The following is a 22,553-nucleotide window of genomic DNA, read 5'->3' on the forward strand; positions in this document are numbered from 1 at the left end:
TATGACCAACTCGGCCCGTGGGAAATTTCTTAGTATGAATGATTATAAACGTCGTAAATTGTATTATTTGTCGGAGAAAATGGTTAAGTTGGGAGCGTTGGACCCTAACCCTAATCCTAACGTAACCCTAATCCTAACCTAATCATAATCCTAACCTAACCCTAATCCTAACCTAATCATAATCCTAACCTAACCCTAACCTAACCCTAATCCTAACCTAACCCTAATCATAACCCTAACCAAAACCTAACCTAACCCTAACCTAATCCTAACCCTAACCTAACCCTAATCATAACCCTAACCTAATCACTTGATATTAATATAATTATGTAATATAATTCACAATAATTGTTAAGTTGGTGCAAGGTTTTTTTCTGTCTAGGCCCTATTCCTTGACGATACTGCCCCCATTGGTAATAACATTCATACGACATGTCCATCACCACCAATTCACCATTGTCTCCACACAATTAATACAATTCACGACATTTATAATAATTTTTATTAACAAATTCACCATGGGCCGAGTTGGTCATAGGCCGAGTTCGTCATAGGCCGAGTTCGTTCATAGGCCGAGTCCAATAGGGCCGAGTTCAATAGGGCCGAGTTCAATAGGGCGAGTTTAGGCCGAGTTTAGGCCGAGTTCAATAGGCCGAGTTCAATAGGCCTAGTTAAATAGGCCGAGTTCAATAGGCCGAGTTCAATAGGCCGAGTTCAATAGGCCGAGTTCAATAGGCCGAGTTCAATAGGCCGAGTTCAATAGGCCGAGTTCAATAGGCCGAGTTCAATAGGCCGAGTTCAATAGGCCGAGTTCAATAGGCCGAGTTCAATAGGCCGAGTTCAATAGGCCGAGTTCAATAGGCCGAGTTCAATAGGCCGAGTTCAATAGGCCGAGTTCAATAGGCCGAGTTCAATAGGCCGAGTTCAATAGGCCGAGTTCAATAGGCCGAGTTCGTCATGGGCCGAGTTCACCGGTCACCACGGTATCGCTTTCAGCAAAGCACGGAAAAACGCTCTAGAAAACGCTCTACAGTATCTCTACACCGACGCCAAAACAGCGTAGAAACGAGCCAGCAGTCAGGTACAGAAGCGTATTCTACTATACAATAGCTTCCTTCTACAACTACAACATGAATAGACAGCGACCACGCTCGCTAGACGTGGAAATCCCGAACAACACGCAAGGAAGCGAGGTCTTTCAAGCCGTACTAGCGTACGAGCCTTTGCAGTCTCTATTGGATAATATAGATTCCATGTACCAAATAGGCTACGAAGCCTTTAACATAACAGTTAAGGGTACACCGGATGCACAAACTATCAAGAATAACATACTCACAGCGTGCCAAAACGGCATACCATCAGCCAATGGCACCCTGAGGGTCAAACACGCTAGTGAGCCTCTGAAAATCATAAACATACGCCCCGTCCCAACGGAAGCGACCGATTCAGAGATAGCAATTCTACTAGCCATTTACCAGTGCGCCCTTCACCAGTGCGGCAAAGTGATCTAGGTATTACGAGTGAACCACAGTAAAACACAGTATCACAATGGGTACAGAAAAGTACTTGTTTCTGATTACAAAGCAGGCGGGATACCGCAGTATCTCACATACGCGGTTTTAACTAAGGTTCTTCTTCTACCGGGAGAACAAACAACAGAGATATGTAACAAGTGTCTACAACATGGACACATCGCTAGAAATTGTAACAATGACCTGAGATGTCTTCACTGTCAGCAGACAGGCTATAACAGTCTTCACTGTCAGCAGACAGGCTATAACAGAGTAGTCTGCCCACAATTGAGGGAAAACTATCCCACAATCGAGGAGCAGCACAACAAAATCGTAATCGAAGCAGAAATACATAACACCACTGAATATAACAACGAACAAATGCACGAAGAAGGAGAAGAAGAAAAAACACAAGAAAGCGATGACAACGAATGTATAATAAACAGATCTAACAAAGGAAATAAAGAAGTACAAAACAATGACAACACAGAAGAAGAAAGCGAAGAAAACACTCCAGGTGAACTCCGAATCCATGAAGCACCTGACAGTGATGATAATAAAACCAAAAACCCTAAAAACACTACCGATAAAAGCACACACTTTGTAGTAGAATCGTTGACGGAATCAATATGGGAAGATATATCCCAACACAAAGCACGAACATACCTACCCCAACCTCGCCAGCCTTACGAGCAAGGCGGAAATCCTTGTCAAATCCCATACCCTACAGGGTATCATCAGACAACCTCCGAAATCTGCAATCATCACCTATTAAAAGAAATAGGAGTAACAGCCTGGAGGAAAACGTCCAAATAAACAGGAACAGGACAGCCGTTCCTCCAATGCCAATGAGTAAACAACGCAGGCAAGGTGTGGCAGACAAGGACCTGCAAAACCTCTTCAAAGAATAATTTCACCGTCCCACCACCAACATCATTTGTCTCTATCAATATGAATGGTATAGAATTCCACTGGAACAGTTTTACAGCTTTTGTAAAAGCAAAAGACACTGCCGTTCTCTGCATGCAGGAGGTGCACAGGGTAAAAACACGCAAAGTTACCTCCTGGGCCAACGAAAATGGCTATAGAACATACCTAAACGCACTAGATATATACGACCCATGGATTAGCCCAAACAAAAACAAACCAAGGCTGTACTTCCAAGGAACCGCTATATTAGTTCAAGAAGCATGGATCCCCGAGAACTGCACAATTCAGCACGAAGTTCTCATACCTCACCGAGCACACCAAATAATAGTTACCGGGGAGAATACAGACAAGACAATCACGATATTAAATGTTTATGCTCCTCCATCTGTAAGAACAAAGCAACTGGAATTTTACAAACACCTAACCAACAACCTTAGGGTCACCCAGACGCATCTGGTCATTCTAGGAGACTTTAATATGATCACTAGACCAATCGACGCTGAACAATCACACCTTTTTACACTGAAGTGCCAGCAGACACAATGTGGAAGGAGCACATCAAAAACAACAATATTGTCGATGTCTTCAGATGGATATGCCCTAAAACTAGGATATACACGTCAAACGCGCGCACGAATAATAGAAGAGTTGACAGAATCTACGTCAACAAAGAACTGCTAGTTGACGTTAAACGTATAACATATCCAGTCAACCCGGGTCAAACCACTTACATTTTGTTGAAACTTTGTTGAAATGATCCTTCAACCAAAGCAAGTGGAGAAATGGGGCAGAAGCACATGGAAAAATAATCTCTCTCATCTAAAGGATCCAGAATACAGAGCACGCATACGCAATGCCATTGAGACATTTGAACTGAAAAAAAAACAACCTTTCCTAACATCCATGAGTGGTGGGACGCTCTAAAAAACAAAATTAAACAAATATCGAGCCGTTACGGCATTGATAAGAAGCAAAAAAAACGGCATTGATAAGAAGCAATGTGTGGCCCGCGAGAAGGTTTTGAGTGGCCCGCGAAGTAATTTCCGAAATTTCTAATATCATCAAAAATGGATTGCACAGATTGTGAACTTGCAAGGCCTACCAAAAATTTTATTAGTCTGGCCGCAACATTTGAGATGTGATGAATAAAAAATCAGTTACGACTCATTGACAGATCCATCAACCATTCACATATTGGTAGCCTATATCTTCGTACACTACAGTAAAGTAGAATAATTTGCGATAGATTTATCAAAGGTAAAAAAATTCTACAAGCTTAGCGCAATATGTTGTCACTCGATTTCTTGTTTTTAAAATTGTTGCCCTTCAGTGAAAATTGAAGAACACCCAATGTATCAGATTGAGTCGAACTATATTCGCGATTACGAGACAAAGTGTCGTTCAACATATGCGACTTTGTGTTTGCGCTCGCAGCAAGACCGTCGACTATGAAACCTAGGCACGAAATGATTAACGCATGTTGGTCGCAGCTTACGATATCGATATGTCCATGCGCCGGATAGCCCAGCCCTCGCAAACTTATCTCAACGATATACAGCAGGCCCGCTATATAGTCAAGTGACAATATTATTGACCTACGAACTTCAAAAAACTTTCGCGCTTCGCGCGGATAGTGGCCCGCGCACTCGTTCGTCAATCGAATGTGGCCCTTTGGCTGAAAAGGTTGGCCAGCCCTGAACTAGAACTAAAACAAAAAGCTATAACGGAGCTCACGAATGCAAGCAACGAATTGATAAGGAGAAAAAACAACATCCTCACGCACACCCAACAATACTACCACCAATTGTGGGGCATAGCGGCATAGCCCATAAACCTCCAGTAGGTAGTATAGAGGAAATGACAAACGCCCTCGCCAAGGAAATAACAAATGACCAACAAAATGAACAAGATCAGGTCTGAACAAGATCAGGTCAAAACAGAGGAAGAAATTAAAACAATATCGTCACAAAAAACCTCAGTTATCATCGGAATTCTGCGCCTCTTTCTTCAAAGCCCTAAAAACATCTTAACAGAGGTATACAACAATGCACTGTGCTTCTATACCTTCCCCAAAACATGGGGAGACACCCAGGTAATCCTCATACCTAAAAAAGGGGACACGCGATCGCTGGATAATTGGCGCCAAATATCCCTGTCTAACTGCGATTATAAAATTATGACAAACATCTTAGCAAGCAGACTAAAAAATATAATACCAGACATCATTGGGACCACACAAACATGCTCGATCCCAGGACGCCAAATAACGGATGTCCTGCGCAACATTACGGCCGCAAAAGAACTGGCTGAAAACAGAAACACTCCGCTTATCGTATGCAACTTCGACTAAAGGAAGGCCTTTGATATGGTCTCACACGAGTCACTATTTCACATCATGAAAAGATTTGGACTCGGGAAAAACCTGACAAAACTGATGAAAAACATCTATCAGGCCGTAAGATCAGGGCGTAAGATCGCAATCAATGGAGCAACAACGGAACCAATCAACATCAAGAGAGGCATCCGCCAAGTTACCGTAAACGTTAGTTAATTTTCGCTGTACCTAGGTTTAGTTTGTTTTTCACTTATTTTTTTATCCTTCCATTTTCGTCGGTGTAGGCTTTTAACTTTTACTTAAACCTGCGCTGTGCAGATTTAGCCTTAGTGCCGTACCCGTCTTACCGCCGTACCTAGCTGACACGTGGTTGCCGTATCTGCTGTACCTAGACTTGGTGCCGTGCAGGTGGTTGCCGTACCTGACTTTTGACGTACACGTGGTTGCCGTATATAGCCTTAGAAGTCTTACCAGACTTTCTTAAACACGAGGTTGCCTTACCCGGCATAAACGTGGTTGCTGTGTCTGGCTCAAAGCCTTAACGACCTTCTCGAAAACACGCGGCGGACTTACGTGCCTTACCTTGCGTTACACGCGGTCGTGGCACGTAACTAAATCAGAAGACACACTTACCTTTGCGGTACAAAAGGTGCCGTTCGTTTATAGAGCGAACGCTGTCGGCTGCTGCACCAAAACAAGACACGCTTACCTCTGCTATCAGAAGCCGTGGTTGCTGCAACCCAAACAGAAGACACACCTACCTTAGCCACACAGATATACTGCCGTCCGGTTGTATTTAGGGAAATCGTGGTCGCTGCACCTAAATAAAAAGACATCTGTTTAAACTACAGTACAGATATAGTGCCAATCGGTTCTATATCAATAGCCGCGAGTGCCGCAATCCAAACAGAAGACACACTTATCTTTGCTGCACAGATATACTGCCGACCGGTTGTAAATAGAGAAGACGTGGTTGCTGTAGCTAAATAAACAGACATTTGATTAAACTGCTGTACAGATATAGTGCCAATCGGTCCTATATCAAAAAGCCGTGGTGGTTACCGAAACTAAATACCAGAAGCCTTGGAGTATTTGGTTGTATTATTAAGTTTCAGGCTTGACTAAGATACTACTAGATATAGCTACTAGATATAGAAATTGAAATATTGCTGCATCGTGAAGAGTGGTGTATTATACCGGTACTCGCCGTGCTAACGACAGCGCAACTGCAAACGAAAATTGAGGAACTACTGTCACGGATGGATACAATGGAGGAAAGAATCACGGGCAGTCTCTCACAGCAACTAAAATGCCGTCAAGAATCTTATTGACAACAAAGTGAAGGAATCTGAAAAACGCATGTGCAAAAAGCTTGAGAATTATATCGCCAACACAAAAGATGATCTGACAGCAAAATTGGCATCCCTCGGACAAGAAAATGATTAGATAAAAAGAGAACTATCAAATCACATAAATCAAGAATAAACTGAAAAATCATTCTACAGTAGTCAATACGAAGAACAAAAAACTAAAATAACTGAAATGCAAGAGGTTTTGAAGGACTTGAAATCTGAAAATGAAAAGTTCATAAACGAAACACAGAACTCAAGGAAAGACTCAAAACGAACGAAAAAGAAGTAGATGATATAGAAATGCGATCCAGGAGAGAAAATCTGGAGCTTCACGGAGTACCAATGATGGCAAATGAAGATCCTGTACAGCTTGTCATCCATCTTGCCTCAAAATTCAACATGAGCCTGACACGGAGTGAAATATCCTACTGCCACAGATTTACTAAAAAAAAATGATGCAAAACAATCCTATCCTAATAAAAAAATGATGCAATACAATCCTTTCCTAATAAAAAAAGATGCAAAACAATCCCATCCCATCATTCTTGTTAGATTCAAGTCGATGTCGATACATGATGATTTCTTCATAGATTCAAGTCAATGTCGATACGTGATGATTTCTTCAAAAAGAGAAAAAATATCACAGATTCTATCAAAGATTCTTTTGATTTCGGCATACCTGGAATGGAGAGCTTGTTTATGAATGAAAATCTCACGAAACTGAAAAGAGAACTGTAATATGAAGCCCAGAAAAAAAGAGAGCTCGGATATCAATTTGTTTGGACTAGCAACGGAAAAATCTTTTTGCGAAAAGACGAGGCATCCAAAATAATTCACACCCACTCAATGAAGTGCTGCAACGCCTCAAGTAGAAAATGCTGGTGAACTTACTCATCATGTTTTACACGCTAAAGTAAAAAATGGCGACCCCAGAAACATCTGAGCACAATCCCAATGACGAAGAAGATGGAAGCCTATTGTTTACCAACATTACTCAATGCAAGAAACTCTTAGCAAGTGAGCTGAAGCGAATTGGAAAAAAATCTACGATGATGCACCTAAATATCCGATCTCTCCAGAAACACCATACTGATCTTTGTATTCTATTATCCTTAATGCAAAAACCACCCTGCATACTTGGCATCTCTGAAACACGCCTTAAAAGTAAATCGCAAATCAATATAGACCTACCCAACTACTCATTAAACCACTGTCCATCTAGTACAGATGCTGGTGGAGTCGGGATGTATATTGCCGAAGGATATGAGTACTTCTTAGCTGATCAATACAAACTCAATTGCTCATCAGTTGAGGAGATATGGGCGGACGTCACGCTAGATCCAATGAGATCAAAGTCTATTATCGTTAGCATCATATACAGGCACCCACATGGAAGTCCCTCAGAATTCTTGAACTGTTTTGAAAAGACATTAGAGACTGTGGCGAGATAGCGCAGTGGTAGAATCCGCGGCTGCAACACCAATGGGTGCGGGTTCGAGTCCGACCGAGGTCGACTTCCGAATTCCGATATCTAAGTGTTGGAGGTTTACCCAGGCTCCTCCTCGTCACCGCATCCGCGTCAGCGGTGTCTTACAAAAAGCCTAGAGGTGGGCCGTGCTATAAGTCGGCAGTTACGGAAAATACAAAAAGAATATCGGCCTGGTGTAAATGACCATAGTAGTCGACAAACACCACGAATACCCCAAAAACAAACAAACAAACATTAGAGACGTTAATTCATTGTGGACGAACCTTCATAATTATGGGAGACATCAACATCAACCTCCTTGCAAATTCTAAATTCGTCGAACGCTACAAAAACTGCCTGCACTCCTCGAGCTCTATTCAGCTTGTGTCTGATGCAACCCGTGTTACAAGACTGACAAGACTGTGAAAGCCTCTTGGACCATATAATAACCAATATAAGTGACATAGAGCTGTCTCCAGCCATACTCTGCCGTCATATCTCTGACCATTTTCCTATTTTAAGTGAATTTGGTTTAAAACCTATTATATCTCGTCAATCTCATGCACTGCAAAGAGACTTGAGCAACCTGAACAACGACAGCCTCTTACAAGATGCAGATGAAAAATTTGAGCAAGCGGCTACAACACCATGTGTCAACAGTAACGAATTGAACAAAAAGTTCAATAACTTTATTGAGGACATCAAGAGTGTGTTCGATTCACACGCTCCTATCAAAAGACTTTCTCGACGACAGCAAAAAATCAAATTGAAACCATGGCTCACACCTGGCATTCTTCGAGCAATAAAAACTAGGAATTTTTTACATCAGAAGTTTATTAGAACAAAAAATGTACAAGATATGCTACGTCATAAAGAATATGCCAAAAAATAGTGTTCAATCAAGAAAAAAAAACAAAAGAAGCATATTTCCGAAAATTATTTTCAAGCTGTCATGGAAATCAAAGAGATACTTGGAAGATCATAAAAGGGTTAATCAATAACAACAAAACTTCTGCACCCCCATATCTGAAATGTGATGTAAATGGTAGTACCATCGAAGAACCAAAGAAAGTAGCAAACGAGTTCAACGACTTCTTCGCATCCACTGGTCCAAAGTTAGCAGCCGCAACGAAAGCACGAGAGAAGAAATACGTCATCAATGTTCCTGGAGCCATCAACAGCGGATGAAGTGAATCGTACTATACATACTCTTAAATCTGCTATAGCAACGGGACATGATCAAGTACCAAATAACCTCCTCAGGATAATTGCAGGCCCACTAAGTGTTCCATTATCATATTACTTCAACAAATCGCTTGAACTGGGATGCTTTCCGAACTCCCTCAAAATAGGTAAAATAACCCCTGTCTACAAAGGAGGTTCAAGGTTCACGATAACTATAGGCCTATTTCAGTTCTACCTAGTCTAGCAATTGTATTTAAGAAACTTTTACAAAGTAGGCTCACTAGTTTTTTGTCAAAATACGAAATAATCAGCAATCACCAATATGGTTTTCGGGATCAACATTCTACTATTCATGCTATTCTTGAAATAATGACAGGATACTACAATGTACAATCCACCAACAGTTATGGTGTGGCTATCTCGCTTGACCTCAAAGAAGGCATTTGATACTGTCAAGTGTCAACCATTCATTACTAATTGATAAGCTAGAATGTTATGGTGTACGTGGCACTGCCCTTGAAATATTTTGTAATTATCTTACTGACCGACAACAATATACAGTCATCGGTCAAGAGAAATCTGACTATCGTGCTGTCTTCTGCGGTATACCACAGGGGTCAGTTTTGGGGCCAACTTTGTTTCTATTGTATATTAACGATATAACTGCCTGTTCACAATTCGCCACCACCCTTTTTGCAGATGACACGCACTTACTTCTATCCTCATCCAATATTCAAAATCTATTGACGTCAACTGACAACCAACTTGAACTTATTAGCAACTGGCTCACATGTAACAAATTGTCCGTTAATGCTAGTAAGAGCCAGTGTTGGGATGACTTGACTCGAGTCAGACTCGAGTCAACTTTTTCGTATGACTTGACTTGACTCGAGTCACTCTGCAAAAATGACTTGACTTGACTTGACTCGGCGCTTCAGAAATGTGGATTGACTCGTGACTCGAAGTAAATTTCACGAGTCAGTTTCAAGTCATTAAGTAAACGGTGTCGATTAAATCACCCTATGTTATGTATGTTTGGGTTGTTCGCGATACGCCGTTGTCACTTGTGAGAGCAACCAGTCATTCACTGATTGTACTTTTAACTGATCCTTCATTGTTATATCACAAATTAATTTACCACAAACGAAATGTTCACAGCTTGCGTTGTCGTATAGTAGCACTAGATTAGTCTCATAGAAACGCATCTTTGTTTCTTAGACGGCTCAGTGCTTACATTGCGCAGTACTCACCTTTGCCAACACTCTTGTATGATTTAAATCGAACGAATATATAGTTTATGGATTTATATTCTCATGGATGTGTACATGGGTAGTGTATTGTACCACATCAATTTGTTCAACTTCTCGAGGCTTCCTGTTCGATCCTTTATATTGGCTGATAATAACCGAATAACAGACTGTAGCATGTAGCTATACAGTTACTCACGTATTTTATTAGCAATTCTTCGTGTGCGTGAGCGATACAACACCTTTTTGCACGTATATTTAACTCAGGGGTGGGCAAACTTTTGAGCTCGCGGGTCGCATTCAGCATCTGAATCCATTCGTGGGCCGCACTATATAAAATTGAGATTATAAACCAAAACGCGATATTGATATTTGATTATATAGTGAGGCCACGGAGATAATATATGGGCTTATTTAAAACAAGCCAAACATTACTTTGATGATATCGTATACGCGGCAGAAACATATAGTGGCGAGATTTCATAGGCTGGTCGACCTCAATAACCAACTTGTCAAAACTATAGAGATGAAAGTCGGTTTGCCCGATTCTTAGAACCGGATTGAAATTTAAATCTGTGACAGCGATCTGTGCATAGATTTACTAATTCCACTTTTGGTTCAGTTCCAGGACACACAATGCTGACAGCATCATAACCAATAACCATTTTAGCTTCAAACACGCTTCTACTATGTATAGATAAAAATATAAATACCCCAATTCTATCCATACAGACAACGAATCTACCTAAAACACGCCCGAATTCTTTTAATGAGCACAACACTGAAATAATTAAAAACGGAGTGGACAATCTGAAATCCCACTCGTTATCCCAATTATGTCAATCTCGTTGCAGCAACCCGCTGTGATATTAGGTATTTACCTTAGATCAATGGTTCTCAAGCTTTTTAAGACACGCCCCCCATCCCTATGATGGTGAAATGTTTTGCGCCCCCTTATCGTCATATCACAAAACGCAACCAGGATGCTAGCAAACCTAACGGGTAGTTTGATGGCATGGAAGGTTACGACCGGGGATGAGAGATTTTTAAATATTTAATTCAGACTAAATACGGAGCAATAACTTTGAATTGGATGTAAATCGCGCAAAGCGCGAATAAAATTTTCAGTTGAGCTCAGCTTCGCACCCCCTTTTAGATGCTTTCACGCTCCCAAGGGGGACGCGCCTACCAGTTTGAGAACCACTGTATTAGAATTATGGTGAAATATACTCACAAAAAGTCAATCAAGTCCCTGCATTAATTCGATTTTTAGTACGCATTTTATCAATATTTGAAAAAAGTTTCTTTAGACTCTCGCGGGCCGCACAGAACGGTGTCGCGGGCCGTAGTTTGCCCACCCCTGATTTAACTAGACATTCGTTATTTGACTCAAGATAAAAGGCCGATTAACCTGTCCTTCACCCAGTTGGCAAAATGTAATGACTTTGTATGATCATTCATACTCCAAAAATTCAATTTGACTTGAATCGTGACTTGACTCGTGACTTGACTTGACTCGACTCGACTTGACTCGAGTCACCTCCAAAAAACGAGTGACTTGACTTGACTCGAGTCACCTTTGAAAATCGATTGACTTGACTTGACTCGAGTCAAAATCTGCAATGACTCGAGATGACTCGTGACTCGAAGGTAGTGACTTGATCCCAACACTGGTAAGAGCCAAGTATTACCAATAGGCAAAGAAAAAAGAAGAACCGAACTCTCCAATACTAATCCCAAATTAATTATGTCTGGTCAAGCAATGTGCTTTTGCAAATCAATGAAATATCTAGGAATTTTTATTTTCCATGACCTATTGATCTTGTTAGATTCTCAGGTTTAGTTTCTGTCGGGTCTATTTGTACCTTAGTGCAATACTCCTATGGAGGTTGTTACACCCCTTTTTACAATCAACTACTCCAATGTTCATGGTAGTAGAAGAAGGTAGTATTTTCATTTGCGTTGCCAAGGCCGATCACCCGTCGCGAGTAGTTAGGTTTTTTTTTTGGCGGCCCCTCCCTCCTCGCCTGAAGACGTTTTTCTCACTTTTCCACCCTTATTTATAGTTGGACTGGCCAAACTTGATGGGGTATTGTGTATTCTTTTTTTTTTTGTCTTCTTAACGTGTTTTGGGTTAGCGTGTCTATGTTCTCTAGTATCCTGCGTGTGTTTGAGTCAGTTTGTATTCGGCTGACTCGTTTTTTAATTTTGGTAATTACCTTTTTTGTTATGTTTTCATGTGCGATTTTCCGGTTTTCAATATCTAGTGCTATTTTGAAGTTTACTACGGCTTTCTTGTAAATCGATATTATTGTCCAATCTAGTTTGTGGTTTCCGGTATTGTATAAAATTTGAATTTTATTTAGTTTTTTCTCTAATATTTGCCCTATTTGGTTTCGTAATTTTGTATCAACGGTTTTCTTAAGTTTCTGTGCGTTATATTCCGATTTCTTTTTTTGATGCCAAATATATATCCATTCTGAGCTGCTCTATAATTTATGATGTGTTCTTCATTTGTGATAGTTTTGTGAATGTCATATTTTGTCTGGTTTATTTTATTCCAGTTAGTCTCCTCCCCTTTTTCTGTTCTGATGTCTGGCTTATTTTCGTTCAGTTTTTTTATTGCTCTATACAAGGCCTTATGGTTGGCCTCTTCCCACTCCTCCTCATCAAGGTCTATCCCAGGGATATCTAGAACTACCGGGATGGGACACGGATTTAAGGGGCGACCGATAGCAGGCCGATGTCGATGCAACCATGTACCTAGAAAAAGTACTGAGAAAACATCCAGGACATGTGTTTTGTTCATGTTTATTAGGAAACAACATAAAAAATGATGACCAGGATGTCACAGTTGTGATGGTGACGTCAAAATGGGAAATCGAACACTGGCCTAGCATTTAGCAGAAGCCTTTGAGGTCAGTTTACGGATCTTGCGAAAATTTTTCTTCGGTGCCTCCTCAAGCATTGGTTTGCTATTCAAACGCTTGAGGTGATTCTTTGCAAAACAATTGAAAGCACTTTGCACAATAAGATTGAAGTTCGAATGACTAGATTTACATTCGATTTCCATTAGGCGACAAAGAACAGAAGAAGAAGACACAGCATGACGCATTGCATCTAAGAAAACATTGCGCTGATTCATACAACACATCAGCTTTTTTAATGTATCTTCATCTGCTGAAACAGCTGAGAAATACTGCACAGCCAATAATGTAATAGCATAGCAAATTTCAGTCGGTTCAGCAAGTCCTCCACGATTTGCTATGAGAAATATTGTTTTATATTTCTCAGGAATGCCGCCCTGAAGATCTGGAGCATTATTAATACCGGATATAAGCATGCCTTTGCAGTCGTCACAATTCCTACGGCGAAAAATTGAGCGACCAATGTACCCACTAACGTAGAATACAACAGATGCATCAGTATCGTCCACATCGTCCGTGTCAGCAGTTTGCATAAAGTCAGCAAGCCACTGGAAATCTTCGCGGTTTGCTGATGGATCTTCCTCGCCCGGTTCATAACTGGCGATTGCTCCGGACAGTCTGTCTTGTCGCAACAGGCTTAGACACCGGATTTTCTTTTCCGCCAGCAGCAATTGCTTCACAGACATGAAGAAATTACCGCCATTGCTCTGGCGGTACATCCCAAATCGGGCTTCGATCGGGTCCGACATTATTTTTCCGGATAATAAATATTGCACATTGTGGTTTGCTTGAAGATACTCTGTCAACGATAGCACAGCCCCCATTGTCTGAATACAGGCCATGAATGTTTCATTGCTGAGACCAGCACGGCCCGATTTTTGCCAATCCTTGAAAATGTCTATGGCTCTTCTTAAATAGTTAACACCGGGATGATCTTCACCCATGCGCAGTGGCGTAAAAAATGAATTCCTCTTCCGCAGGGCTGAAACGAATATTTTGTTGCATTAGTTTGAAGTCAACTTACAGCGAGAAACATGTATAATGTAACTTACCTTTAGTTGGGCTTTTAACAGACATGATATTCCAAATGGTGAGGATGAATTCAACATATCGTGAAGTTTCTTTAAATTCTGGATGTCCATCCTCTGCGAAGTGTTTTAGTCCCACTACCGTTGATTCGCTAAACACGCTCAAAGCGTGCTGGGGCGAAGTTCGAGCAATGCTGCTGGGGTCAAGAGATACTTTTTTGAGCTGATGTGCAACTTTCAATGTATTTCCTTCTTCCAGAGCATAGAGGTTTTTGATATGGAGGAACTTTGCATGGCATGGCCCATCAAATATATCCTCATTGCCTTTAATAGGGGGATGCATCTGCTTCTTATTCACAAAATGGTTGAAGATGTTTTTGAAATTGTGAGTAAAATCAAAAATCAGGAATAATTTTTTTCCTGGTTGATGAGGATGTTCGATGCTGTGACAAAGTTCTCCATTACAGAGATCCATGAACAATTTCCGGTTACAGACATGATTGTCCGTTGATATTGCTATCACCAGTAGCATATCGTTGATCGTTTCCATTACTATATCAAACCATGTTCGCAGCGTCTTAGTGTCAAGTTTGTCAACCGGAATGAGACAAACCACATCCTTGTACTTCCCGAAAAGTGATTGCACCATGAATGTTAGAACCGTCTTGGCGGTATTCCCACTTTCCGTTAAACCAATGAAAGAACCACTTGTATATTCCACGCGCTGTGCTGTGTAAACCTCATCTATCATTAAGGTGACAATTTTTTCTTGTTCGGATAAAGATTTAGTCCTTTCCTTCAAATAACTCATATCAAGTTTGCCTGGCGTCACTGTCATATCTTCACATAGTCTACGCAGGTGGCGCACTGAAGGCAAAGCGAAAAGGTTCAGCAGTTGTTTATAGAGAGCTGGACTGGTAAATTTCCACATGAAAGCAGTGGTTAGAAGGTTTGTAGAGTATCTCCGTGAAGTAGGGGTAACTTGACAGAGTGACAATTGCTCAATAACAAATCTGATCAGCATTGGGTTGAAATCTTCAGATTTTGCAGACGACGCAGTCAGGTACTCCTCCAATAGAGATATGGCCAATTCCATGCGGTTGAAATTATTGTCACCATTGGATAATGACTTGCATCTAGCAAGAACGTTGCTCAATTCGGATGTCTTCTGAACGTAACTTGCATTCAACAAGTCCTCATAATTGGAAGGCTGAACAGGGATACCCTTAATGAATGAATGAATCTTCATGTCCTTCGTTACTATCACAGAGGCTGTCAGCACAGGTGGATGATGAATATCTTTTTCCGAAGTTATAAGATGGAACTGTAACGTCTCTTCATCAGCAGAAAAGACATATCCTGCAGGGAGATGCTCATTCTGGAACTTCTCCTTCAAAGAGGGAAGATCAACCACACATTCTTGTTGAATAAACTTATCATTGCATTCTGCTATGCGGGCGTTTTCACTGGAGAGACGAGCAGATGAGCAGCAGTTGCTGCTTCGAGGTCTCGGATTCGAGGTTGTTAGATAACTGGGCAATGTTGGGAAAATATGAGGAACAGCAGTAGATCTGAGGCGTAATCTCGATAGTTTTACACAACCCCGACGTTTGATGCGCCTAGACTGCTTGTCACATGAAAAATGTTCGAAATCATCATCCAAAAAGTGAAGCCGGCAAACTCTTTGTGAACATGAAGCGGCCAAACTTTTTCTTGGGATTGCTATAATCCACTTTTTCCGCATGATAGGATCACTTGGAAAGCTATAAAATGAAACAACAGTGCTGCTGCTGCCTTCTGATTCATCTTTTGTCTTTGTGTAACCAGATCTGCATCCCGGAACGCAACATTTAAAACCCATTTTATACTGTAGCATTTACATTATAGTGCTGCAAGAAAATGTGGCAATGAACATTATCAGCACCATATAAGACTTCCCTGGTGATAGCTGATCTAACATGACACGAATATTATACATATTAACTTGACAACACAAACATATACCTGTAGTATAAATGGTACTGTACATGCACCTATGCAACTAACAAAGCTACACCAAAATCGCAGAAATTCTACAACTTGCAGGCATCTCCTTCGCCTAAGACGGCTGACTGTGTATGAATAGACCTGATCACATGTAAACAAAAGCGACAAAAGCACACACCGATCGCGGAAATCATACAAAGAACAAGCACTTCCTTCGCGTCTGACAGCTGAGCGCGTATAAGCGTCGGCCAGCTTTGGGTCACTGACGATGACGTCACGCGCTTCGTGTCCCATCCCGATAGTTCTAGATATCCCTGGTCTATCCGTTTGCTGAGCTCCAGATTCTCGGCCCAGGTGTGGGGGGTCGGGAATTTGTTGGGCTCTGTGTTCTTATACAGATTCTTGTTGACTTCCTTTATTCTCGTTCCCATCTCATAGATGGCGTATTGATGCCATATTTCTGATGGGTTTTCCATTCAGTATTAGAATTTTTTCTAATTCGTAGGCTTTCGCCCTCGATTCTACGTCCGGCATTTCGATTCCTCCTGTATTTTTTCTGCTATAAGGATCTTTCTTCTCATAGCTTCCATTTTTTCTGGTTGCCATAAAAAATTAAAGTACATTCTCTGTATTTGTTTTTGTACCTCCCTTGGCATTGCTATTTGTACCTCCCTTGGCATTGCTATAACTCTCGCATTGTATATTATCTGCGTTGAGGCTAGCGAGTTTAGGATGGTTTTCTTCCCTATCCATGTTAGTTTTCCGTTCCTGTAGGCGTTCAGTATTTTCTTTATTTTCATTGTTCTTTTATTCCAGGTTTCTAATATCTGGTTTTTCCCGAATATTTGGCCCAGTATTTCTATACTGGGCTTTTTTAGGTTTTCGTATTTAGATTTTTGGGTCAAGATGTTCCTTTTTGACTGAGGATTTGGGTTTTCCCCGCATTTAGCTTCTGCCCTATCGCTCTTTCATACTTCTCAAATTCTTGGAATATTTTCCCAATATCGGCTTCTTTGACTAAGTAGCAGGTAAGATCGTCTGCATATTGCTGGATCTTTAGATTATGTCTTCCCAGCCTAAATGGTTCGATCTTGCTGTCGTTTACTATTTTTCTGGCCAGGGGGTCGCTGCAAATTGCATATAAGGTCATGCTCAGCGGACACCCCTGCCTTATTCCTCTTTTCAGTGGAATATCATTGGTTAGTGCCCCATTCACTAGTATCTTGCTTTTGGCTTGCTGATAGATGTTTTTGATCAGTTTGGTGAAGTGGCCCGGTAGTCTATATATATCCAAGATTTTATGGATAAAGTTATGGTTAACCTTATCGAAGGCCTTTTCCTGGTCGAAGTTCACCACAAATATCTCCTTCCCTCTCTCTTTTGCATATTCGATCGCTGCTTGCGTGTTTCTTCGAATATCCGTTATATTTCTCCCCTGGATGCCACATTTCTGTGTTCCTTGAATGATTTTTGGGAGGATTGAGCGGAGTCTTGCTGCTAGTATCGCTGTGAGAATTTTATAGTCCGTGTTCAATAGGGTGATCGGCCTCCAGTTTTTTTAAATCTGGGGGCTGCCCTTTTTGTAGACCATTGTCGTAATTCCCTCTGACCAGGATTGACATATTCCTCCGAATTGATACGCATTATTTATTACTTCCTGTATGTCGTTCGTGAGGATGTGGTAATAATTTGCATAAAATTCCCTAGATAGACCGTCGGGTCCTGGTGTTTTCCTATTTCCATTTTCAGGATTACAGCTTTAATTTCCTCGTTGTCTATCTGAGATTCCAACTCTTCTTTCTTTTCAGGGGTGATTCGTTTATGTCTAATTTCGTCTAGGTATTGGTTCTATATATTGTTTTTTGCGTTCTCGTCCATGGCCCAGAGGTTTTTATAGAAGTTCTCTATCTCTTCTAGTACTCCCTCTTTGGATGTGATCGTGGCCCCTGCTTGATTTATTACCGCGCTTATTACCTTACTCTCTTTTCTCTGTTTTAGTTTTTCAAAGAAAAATCTTGTGGGTTTCTCCCCCTCCTCGAGGTCTCTAAGTTTGTGTAGGGTGCATTGGTGTCGTATGTCCTCATCTTCTATTTTTTTTATCTCTTTTATGGCCTCAAGAGGGCTATCTTTCGGGTTCGGGTCGTTTTGTATTTGATGTATTTTCTCATACAACGCCTTCATCTTGGTGTCTTTTTCAGCCAACTGTAGTTCTTTAGTTGGTTTTTGATTTGTTTTTTTAAGTAGTCCCACCATTCGTACACATTGTTAAAGAGCGACTTGTTTTCTGTGCATGTCTGGTGTGTTCTTTTCTTCTACGCCTTGTTGATACTTCAGAGACTCTAGCCTCTTTACCACCAATGACACAAACGTGTATCGTTGCCCTAATGTAGTTACGACTCCGTCTTTCACCTTACAGGTTAAAACGGTTCCTAGGTAAGTCGCACTGCCAAAAAAATGTTGGTCCAATAAAAATCACGTCCTGTCTAAATTTGTAATGTAATCAGCGTTTGCCACAGCGGCAAACCAAAGCTAGTGCTAAATCTGAAAAACAATCTATAAGACACCTGTCTAGACTGGTCGATGCTTATTTTTTTTTGCGGCTGCCGCAGCTAGCCAAAGTGTGTAGGCGATATATATGTTGGAGTGATTATTTTCGGGTCATGTTTTGCTACCAATTGTTTTCTTTATTTTCACACAGAACAGAGGACAAAGGACATGAAATGCGGATACACAAAGGTAAGCATGAAAGTTACACAGGGATCACATATACATGAAATAGCATGAAATAAACACATTTTACACACACACATATAAGTCGTCGAATCCGTCTTTTCCTTTCTCCGTTTCTTCTTCTTTCTTCTTTGTTTATGCCTTGTTACCTGTTTTCTTCTTCCAGAAATAAAATTCATTTTTGAATATTTGTTCCTCGGCTGTTGTTTTAAAGTATTTAATTCTCTTTGCCAATTTATTTATTATTCTTCTCATTATCGTCTTCTCCGTGATATTACTGCTGTTCAACGTCTGATCCGCCTTATCTAGTCCTTTTTTGTTTTTATTATTTACAATATTATTATGCTTAATATCGTCCAATCGTTGTCCTGTGTTGTTCCTTCGTTAAAAAGAATTTGATCTCTCTTTAATTTATTCTGTGTGAAAAGTATTCCTAAGTTCCTTATGATACTCTTTGTTAGAGGGCACTTGAGCATTATGTGCTCGATGTTATCCTGTCTCCACAGAATTTGCAATTCAGGTTTCGTCTGTTTTGCAACTCTATGTTGAGCAGGTGCATTCTTCTCTTCGCCTCTCCAAGAAATATCCTTTGTTCGCTATTCTAATATTATTTACCCTCTCTTCATTTTTTATCATGTTTCGTTTATCATTTGAGTTTATCATTTGTTTTTCTAACTTTTTCCCAATTTACTTGCTTCCCGGTTGATAGTCTAATTGTAGATGGTGATTCTTCTAATTCCCTTACTCTTGTATATATGCTTGTGTGCGTTGCTTGTTCCCAATTATCGTCATTCCAATTTAGTTTATTCGCCCTATCTATTTATTATATTAATCCATTCTTGTGACATTTTCATTTTGTTTGGTCGTGAATTCGAACATAATTTTTTGTTTATTTTTTAACTGTGGTACCTAGATTGTATAGGGCCTCGTAGTGCCAAAATTCTGTAGGCTCATCTAGGTTTTTGATAATCTTGTACTTTTCCATTTCACAAGTTGTGAATTTGCTTTTTGTACTTGGTATTTTCATGTCACCCATTATTGTGTGCGAAATCATTTGAGTTCTTTTTATGGGCTCCATTTTCTCTGGGTCCCATGCAAATCTAAAGAACATATCTTTTTTATTGTTTGTGTGGGTGGTATGGCCACTCTCGCGTTGTAGGTTATTTTTGACATCGCTAAGCTGTTTAAAATCGTCGCTTTGCCCACCCACGTCAATTTTCTATTCCCAAAAGCTATGGTTATCTTTCTTATTTGTTCCACTCTCTTTTCCCAGGTCTTTTTGATACATGATTTGTCAAAGAATTGTCCTAATATTTGGGTAATATTTGGGTATATGGTTTTTGGTATTTTTCAAATTCACTATATTTTAGTATGCCCGGTTTTGTTGTTATTATCTCCGTCTTTTCTTTATTCAATGATTGACCTGTGGCCTGTCCAAAACGTGCCATCTCTTCCATTACGAGTTTTACTGACTCTACGTCTTTGACAATTGCCGTAACATCGTCAGCATATTGCTGTATTTTTAGTTCTTTCTAACTCATCTTGATACCTTTTATGTTCTTGTTTTTCTCTATCCTTCTTGCTAGCGGGTCTATAAACATTGCGTATAAGCACATGCTTAGTGGGCAGCCCTGTCTAAGTCCTCTTCTTACTATTATTTTCTCTGTTTTACTTCCATTTATCTGAATTTGGCTGGTCGAGTTGTCGTATATTTTGATAATTAGGTTCCTGATTGAATTTGGTATTTTGTAACTTTCCAAAACTTTGTAGAGATAATTATGTGGTACTTTGTCTAACGCCTTTTCTTGATCTAAATTTAGTATTATTACGCCTTTTCTTGATCTAAATTTAGTATTATTAAGTCGTTTTGTTTTTGATGTGCTATATCCAGGGCTGCCTTTATGTTTCGCAGAATGTCAGAGATTTGCCTATTTTCTATAGCACATTTCTGTGTGTTTAGAATTAGTTTCCCTGTGACCACGCTAAGGCTGCGTTCATGGTGTGGTTTCGCCACGAGTGATTGTGAAAACCTGGTACGAAAACCAGCAATGTGAACGCAAGCCAGCTTCGCAACGTGACGGTGAACGCATTGGTTTGGACATCGACGTCACAATTGGCGGGTAAATGAACGCACTGGTTTTCAGGAGAAAAGTTTGACGCCTTTTGGCGTGAAGCTTCCCCGTTCATATCACAGTATTGGAAGAATGAATTCTATTAATGAAGGAAAGTGCCTATATGGTATAGCCCAGCGCAGTTGTGCGAACCTGATAAGTGGTCTGCTCACGTTTGTTTGTTGATCAATGTATGCGTAAGGAACCTCTTCATGATTGCTACGAAGCAATGAATCAGAGCATAATGTACTTACAGGTTACAGTGTTTATGATTATGAGTCGTCGTAAGAAAATATACTTGTATTCAATTTTTCGTAAAAAATCACGAAGAAGGATGCGATCAATTGTTCGCAGCGAAGATATGGTCATGAACAATGGAACTTGCCTAGCTGCAATGAAAAATAATATGTCGCTTCGCCGAGAACGACCGAAGCCCAACTGTGGCTATTGGGAGAGAGCTCTCAATTTATGGGAAGAGGCTGATTACAAACGCCATTTGCGTCTGAGAAAGTGAATATATTTTATCATAAAAAAGTACATATATACCTATGGTGTACGATAAGATATCCAATAAAGATGAATTAGTCAACAGTAATATTCCAAGGGACTGTTCTGTGCCAACATAACTTCACATTTCAGAGACACATTCAACGTACTAGTTGAGCACCTACGCGAAAGCTTGTCAAAAAAGCAAACCAATTTCAAGAAACCGGTATCAGTGTCTTGTCGTGTTGCCATCGCCCTATGTCGTCTCGGTAGTGACATGAGTTACCGCAGTGTGGGTGAATACTTCGGTCTTGGAAAGTCCACAGTTTTCAACGTAAATATGATTTCATCTTTGCATCGGGAGTACGGTCGTCAATAGTTCAACTCTGTTTTGTTTACAACAGATAACCATGGATGTGTGTGTTACCATTGTAAATCATATGATGAAAGATTTTGTGAGGATACCTGCCAACCCTAGAGCTACCTCCATGGCATTCTGTATTGACAAGGGCATTCCAAATTGCGTTGGTGCCGTAGACGGCTGCCACATAAGCATCCCCAAACCGACAGTCAATGGACCTGACTATTTCAATCGCAAGGGTAGATATTCAATCAACATTCAAGCTGTAACAGACTCCAAGGGGAGGTGAAAAATAACTTGATAATGTTTAGTTTGTTCACTTGTCCATTTATGCCAAGTCCAAACTTTCAGATTCTTGGATGTTGTCATAGGATGGCCCGGTAAGTCCTAGTAATTATTTTTGAAGCCTAGCCTGTGCAAAAGGAACATTTAGCTATATAATTTGACTCATCAATTTTATCATACAATTTGACTCTTCAATTTCATCATACAATTTGATTTTATCACACATCCAGGTAAGGTGCATGACGCTAGAATGTTCTTGAACTCGCCCATTTGCATCAAAGGAGATCACGGCAATTTATTTCCACCAGTAGGTCCTTTAACCTTGAGCTATTAAGAGCCCTGCGCAGGACTGATCATCTTTTTTTGAAACAGAGTGACCTCTTTCTGAATGATGTTAATATCCCCTACTATATAGTTGCTGACAGCGCCTATCCTTTGCGCCCATGGGTGATGAAAGTTTACAGCAACCCCAGTAGCCCCTCTGAGGAATATTTCAACAAGGTAAATACAAGCCTGATATGTTGTTATGTTTCACTAGGCTATAAGCTCAAGTATATTTTTAGAAGTTATGTTCTGCAAGACGAGTAGTGGAGCAGGCATTTGGACGGTTG

The 22,553-nt window shown here is 40.5% G+C and overlaps 1 protein-coding gene, 1 long non-coding RNA gene and 1 pseudogene across 9 annotated transcripts in view; all 3 read right to left on the reverse strand.

Annotated features, from left to right (window-relative positions):
• The window catches only part of LOC145456561 (uncharacterized), a 390,319-nt gene that overhangs the window by 342,899 nt on the left and 24,867 nt on the right, over positions 1-22,553 (reverse strand). The gene's annotated exons all lie outside the window — the stretch shown is intronic.
• The window catches only part of LOC145456548 (trans-1,2-dihydrobenzene-1,2-diol dehydrogenase pseudogene), a 355,453-nt pseudogene that overhangs the window by 220,730 nt on the left and 112,170 nt on the right, over positions 1-22,553 (reverse strand). The gene's annotated exons all lie outside the window — the stretch shown is intronic.
• On the reverse strand, positions 12,824-16,280 carry LOC145455556 (uncharacterized). Its single transcript, XM_080333540.1, has 2 exons — positions 14,008-16,280; positions 12,824-13,937 (listed from the first exon to the last, which is right to left on the reverse strand). Exons 1-2 carry the CDS (start codon positions 15,857-15,859, stop codon positions 12,922-12,924), a joined length of 2,868 nt encoding a protein of 955 aa, XP_080189666.1. The 5' UTR covers positions 15,860-16,280; the 3' UTR covers positions 12,824-12,921.

The sequence above is a fragment of the Botryllus schlosseri genome, chromosome 14, assembly GCF_051294905.1.
Source record: "Botryllus schlosseri isolate E-star chromosome 14, Bs_hap1, whole genome shotgun sequence".
NCBI lineage: Eukaryota > Metazoa > Chordata > Ascidiacea > Stolidobranchia > Styelidae > Botryllus > Botryllus schlosseri.

Excerpts from the sequence above, each read along its gene's own strand:
- LOC145455556 (XM_080333540.1), bottom strand. The coding sequence starts at position 15,859 with ATGCTACAGTATAAAATGGGTTTTAAATGTTGCGTTCCGGGATGCAGA. Across the intron at positions 13,938-14,007 it reads TGTTAAAAGCCCAACTAAAG|CCCTGCGGAAGAGGAATTCA; the intron begins GTAAGTTACATT and ends TATTCGTTTCAG.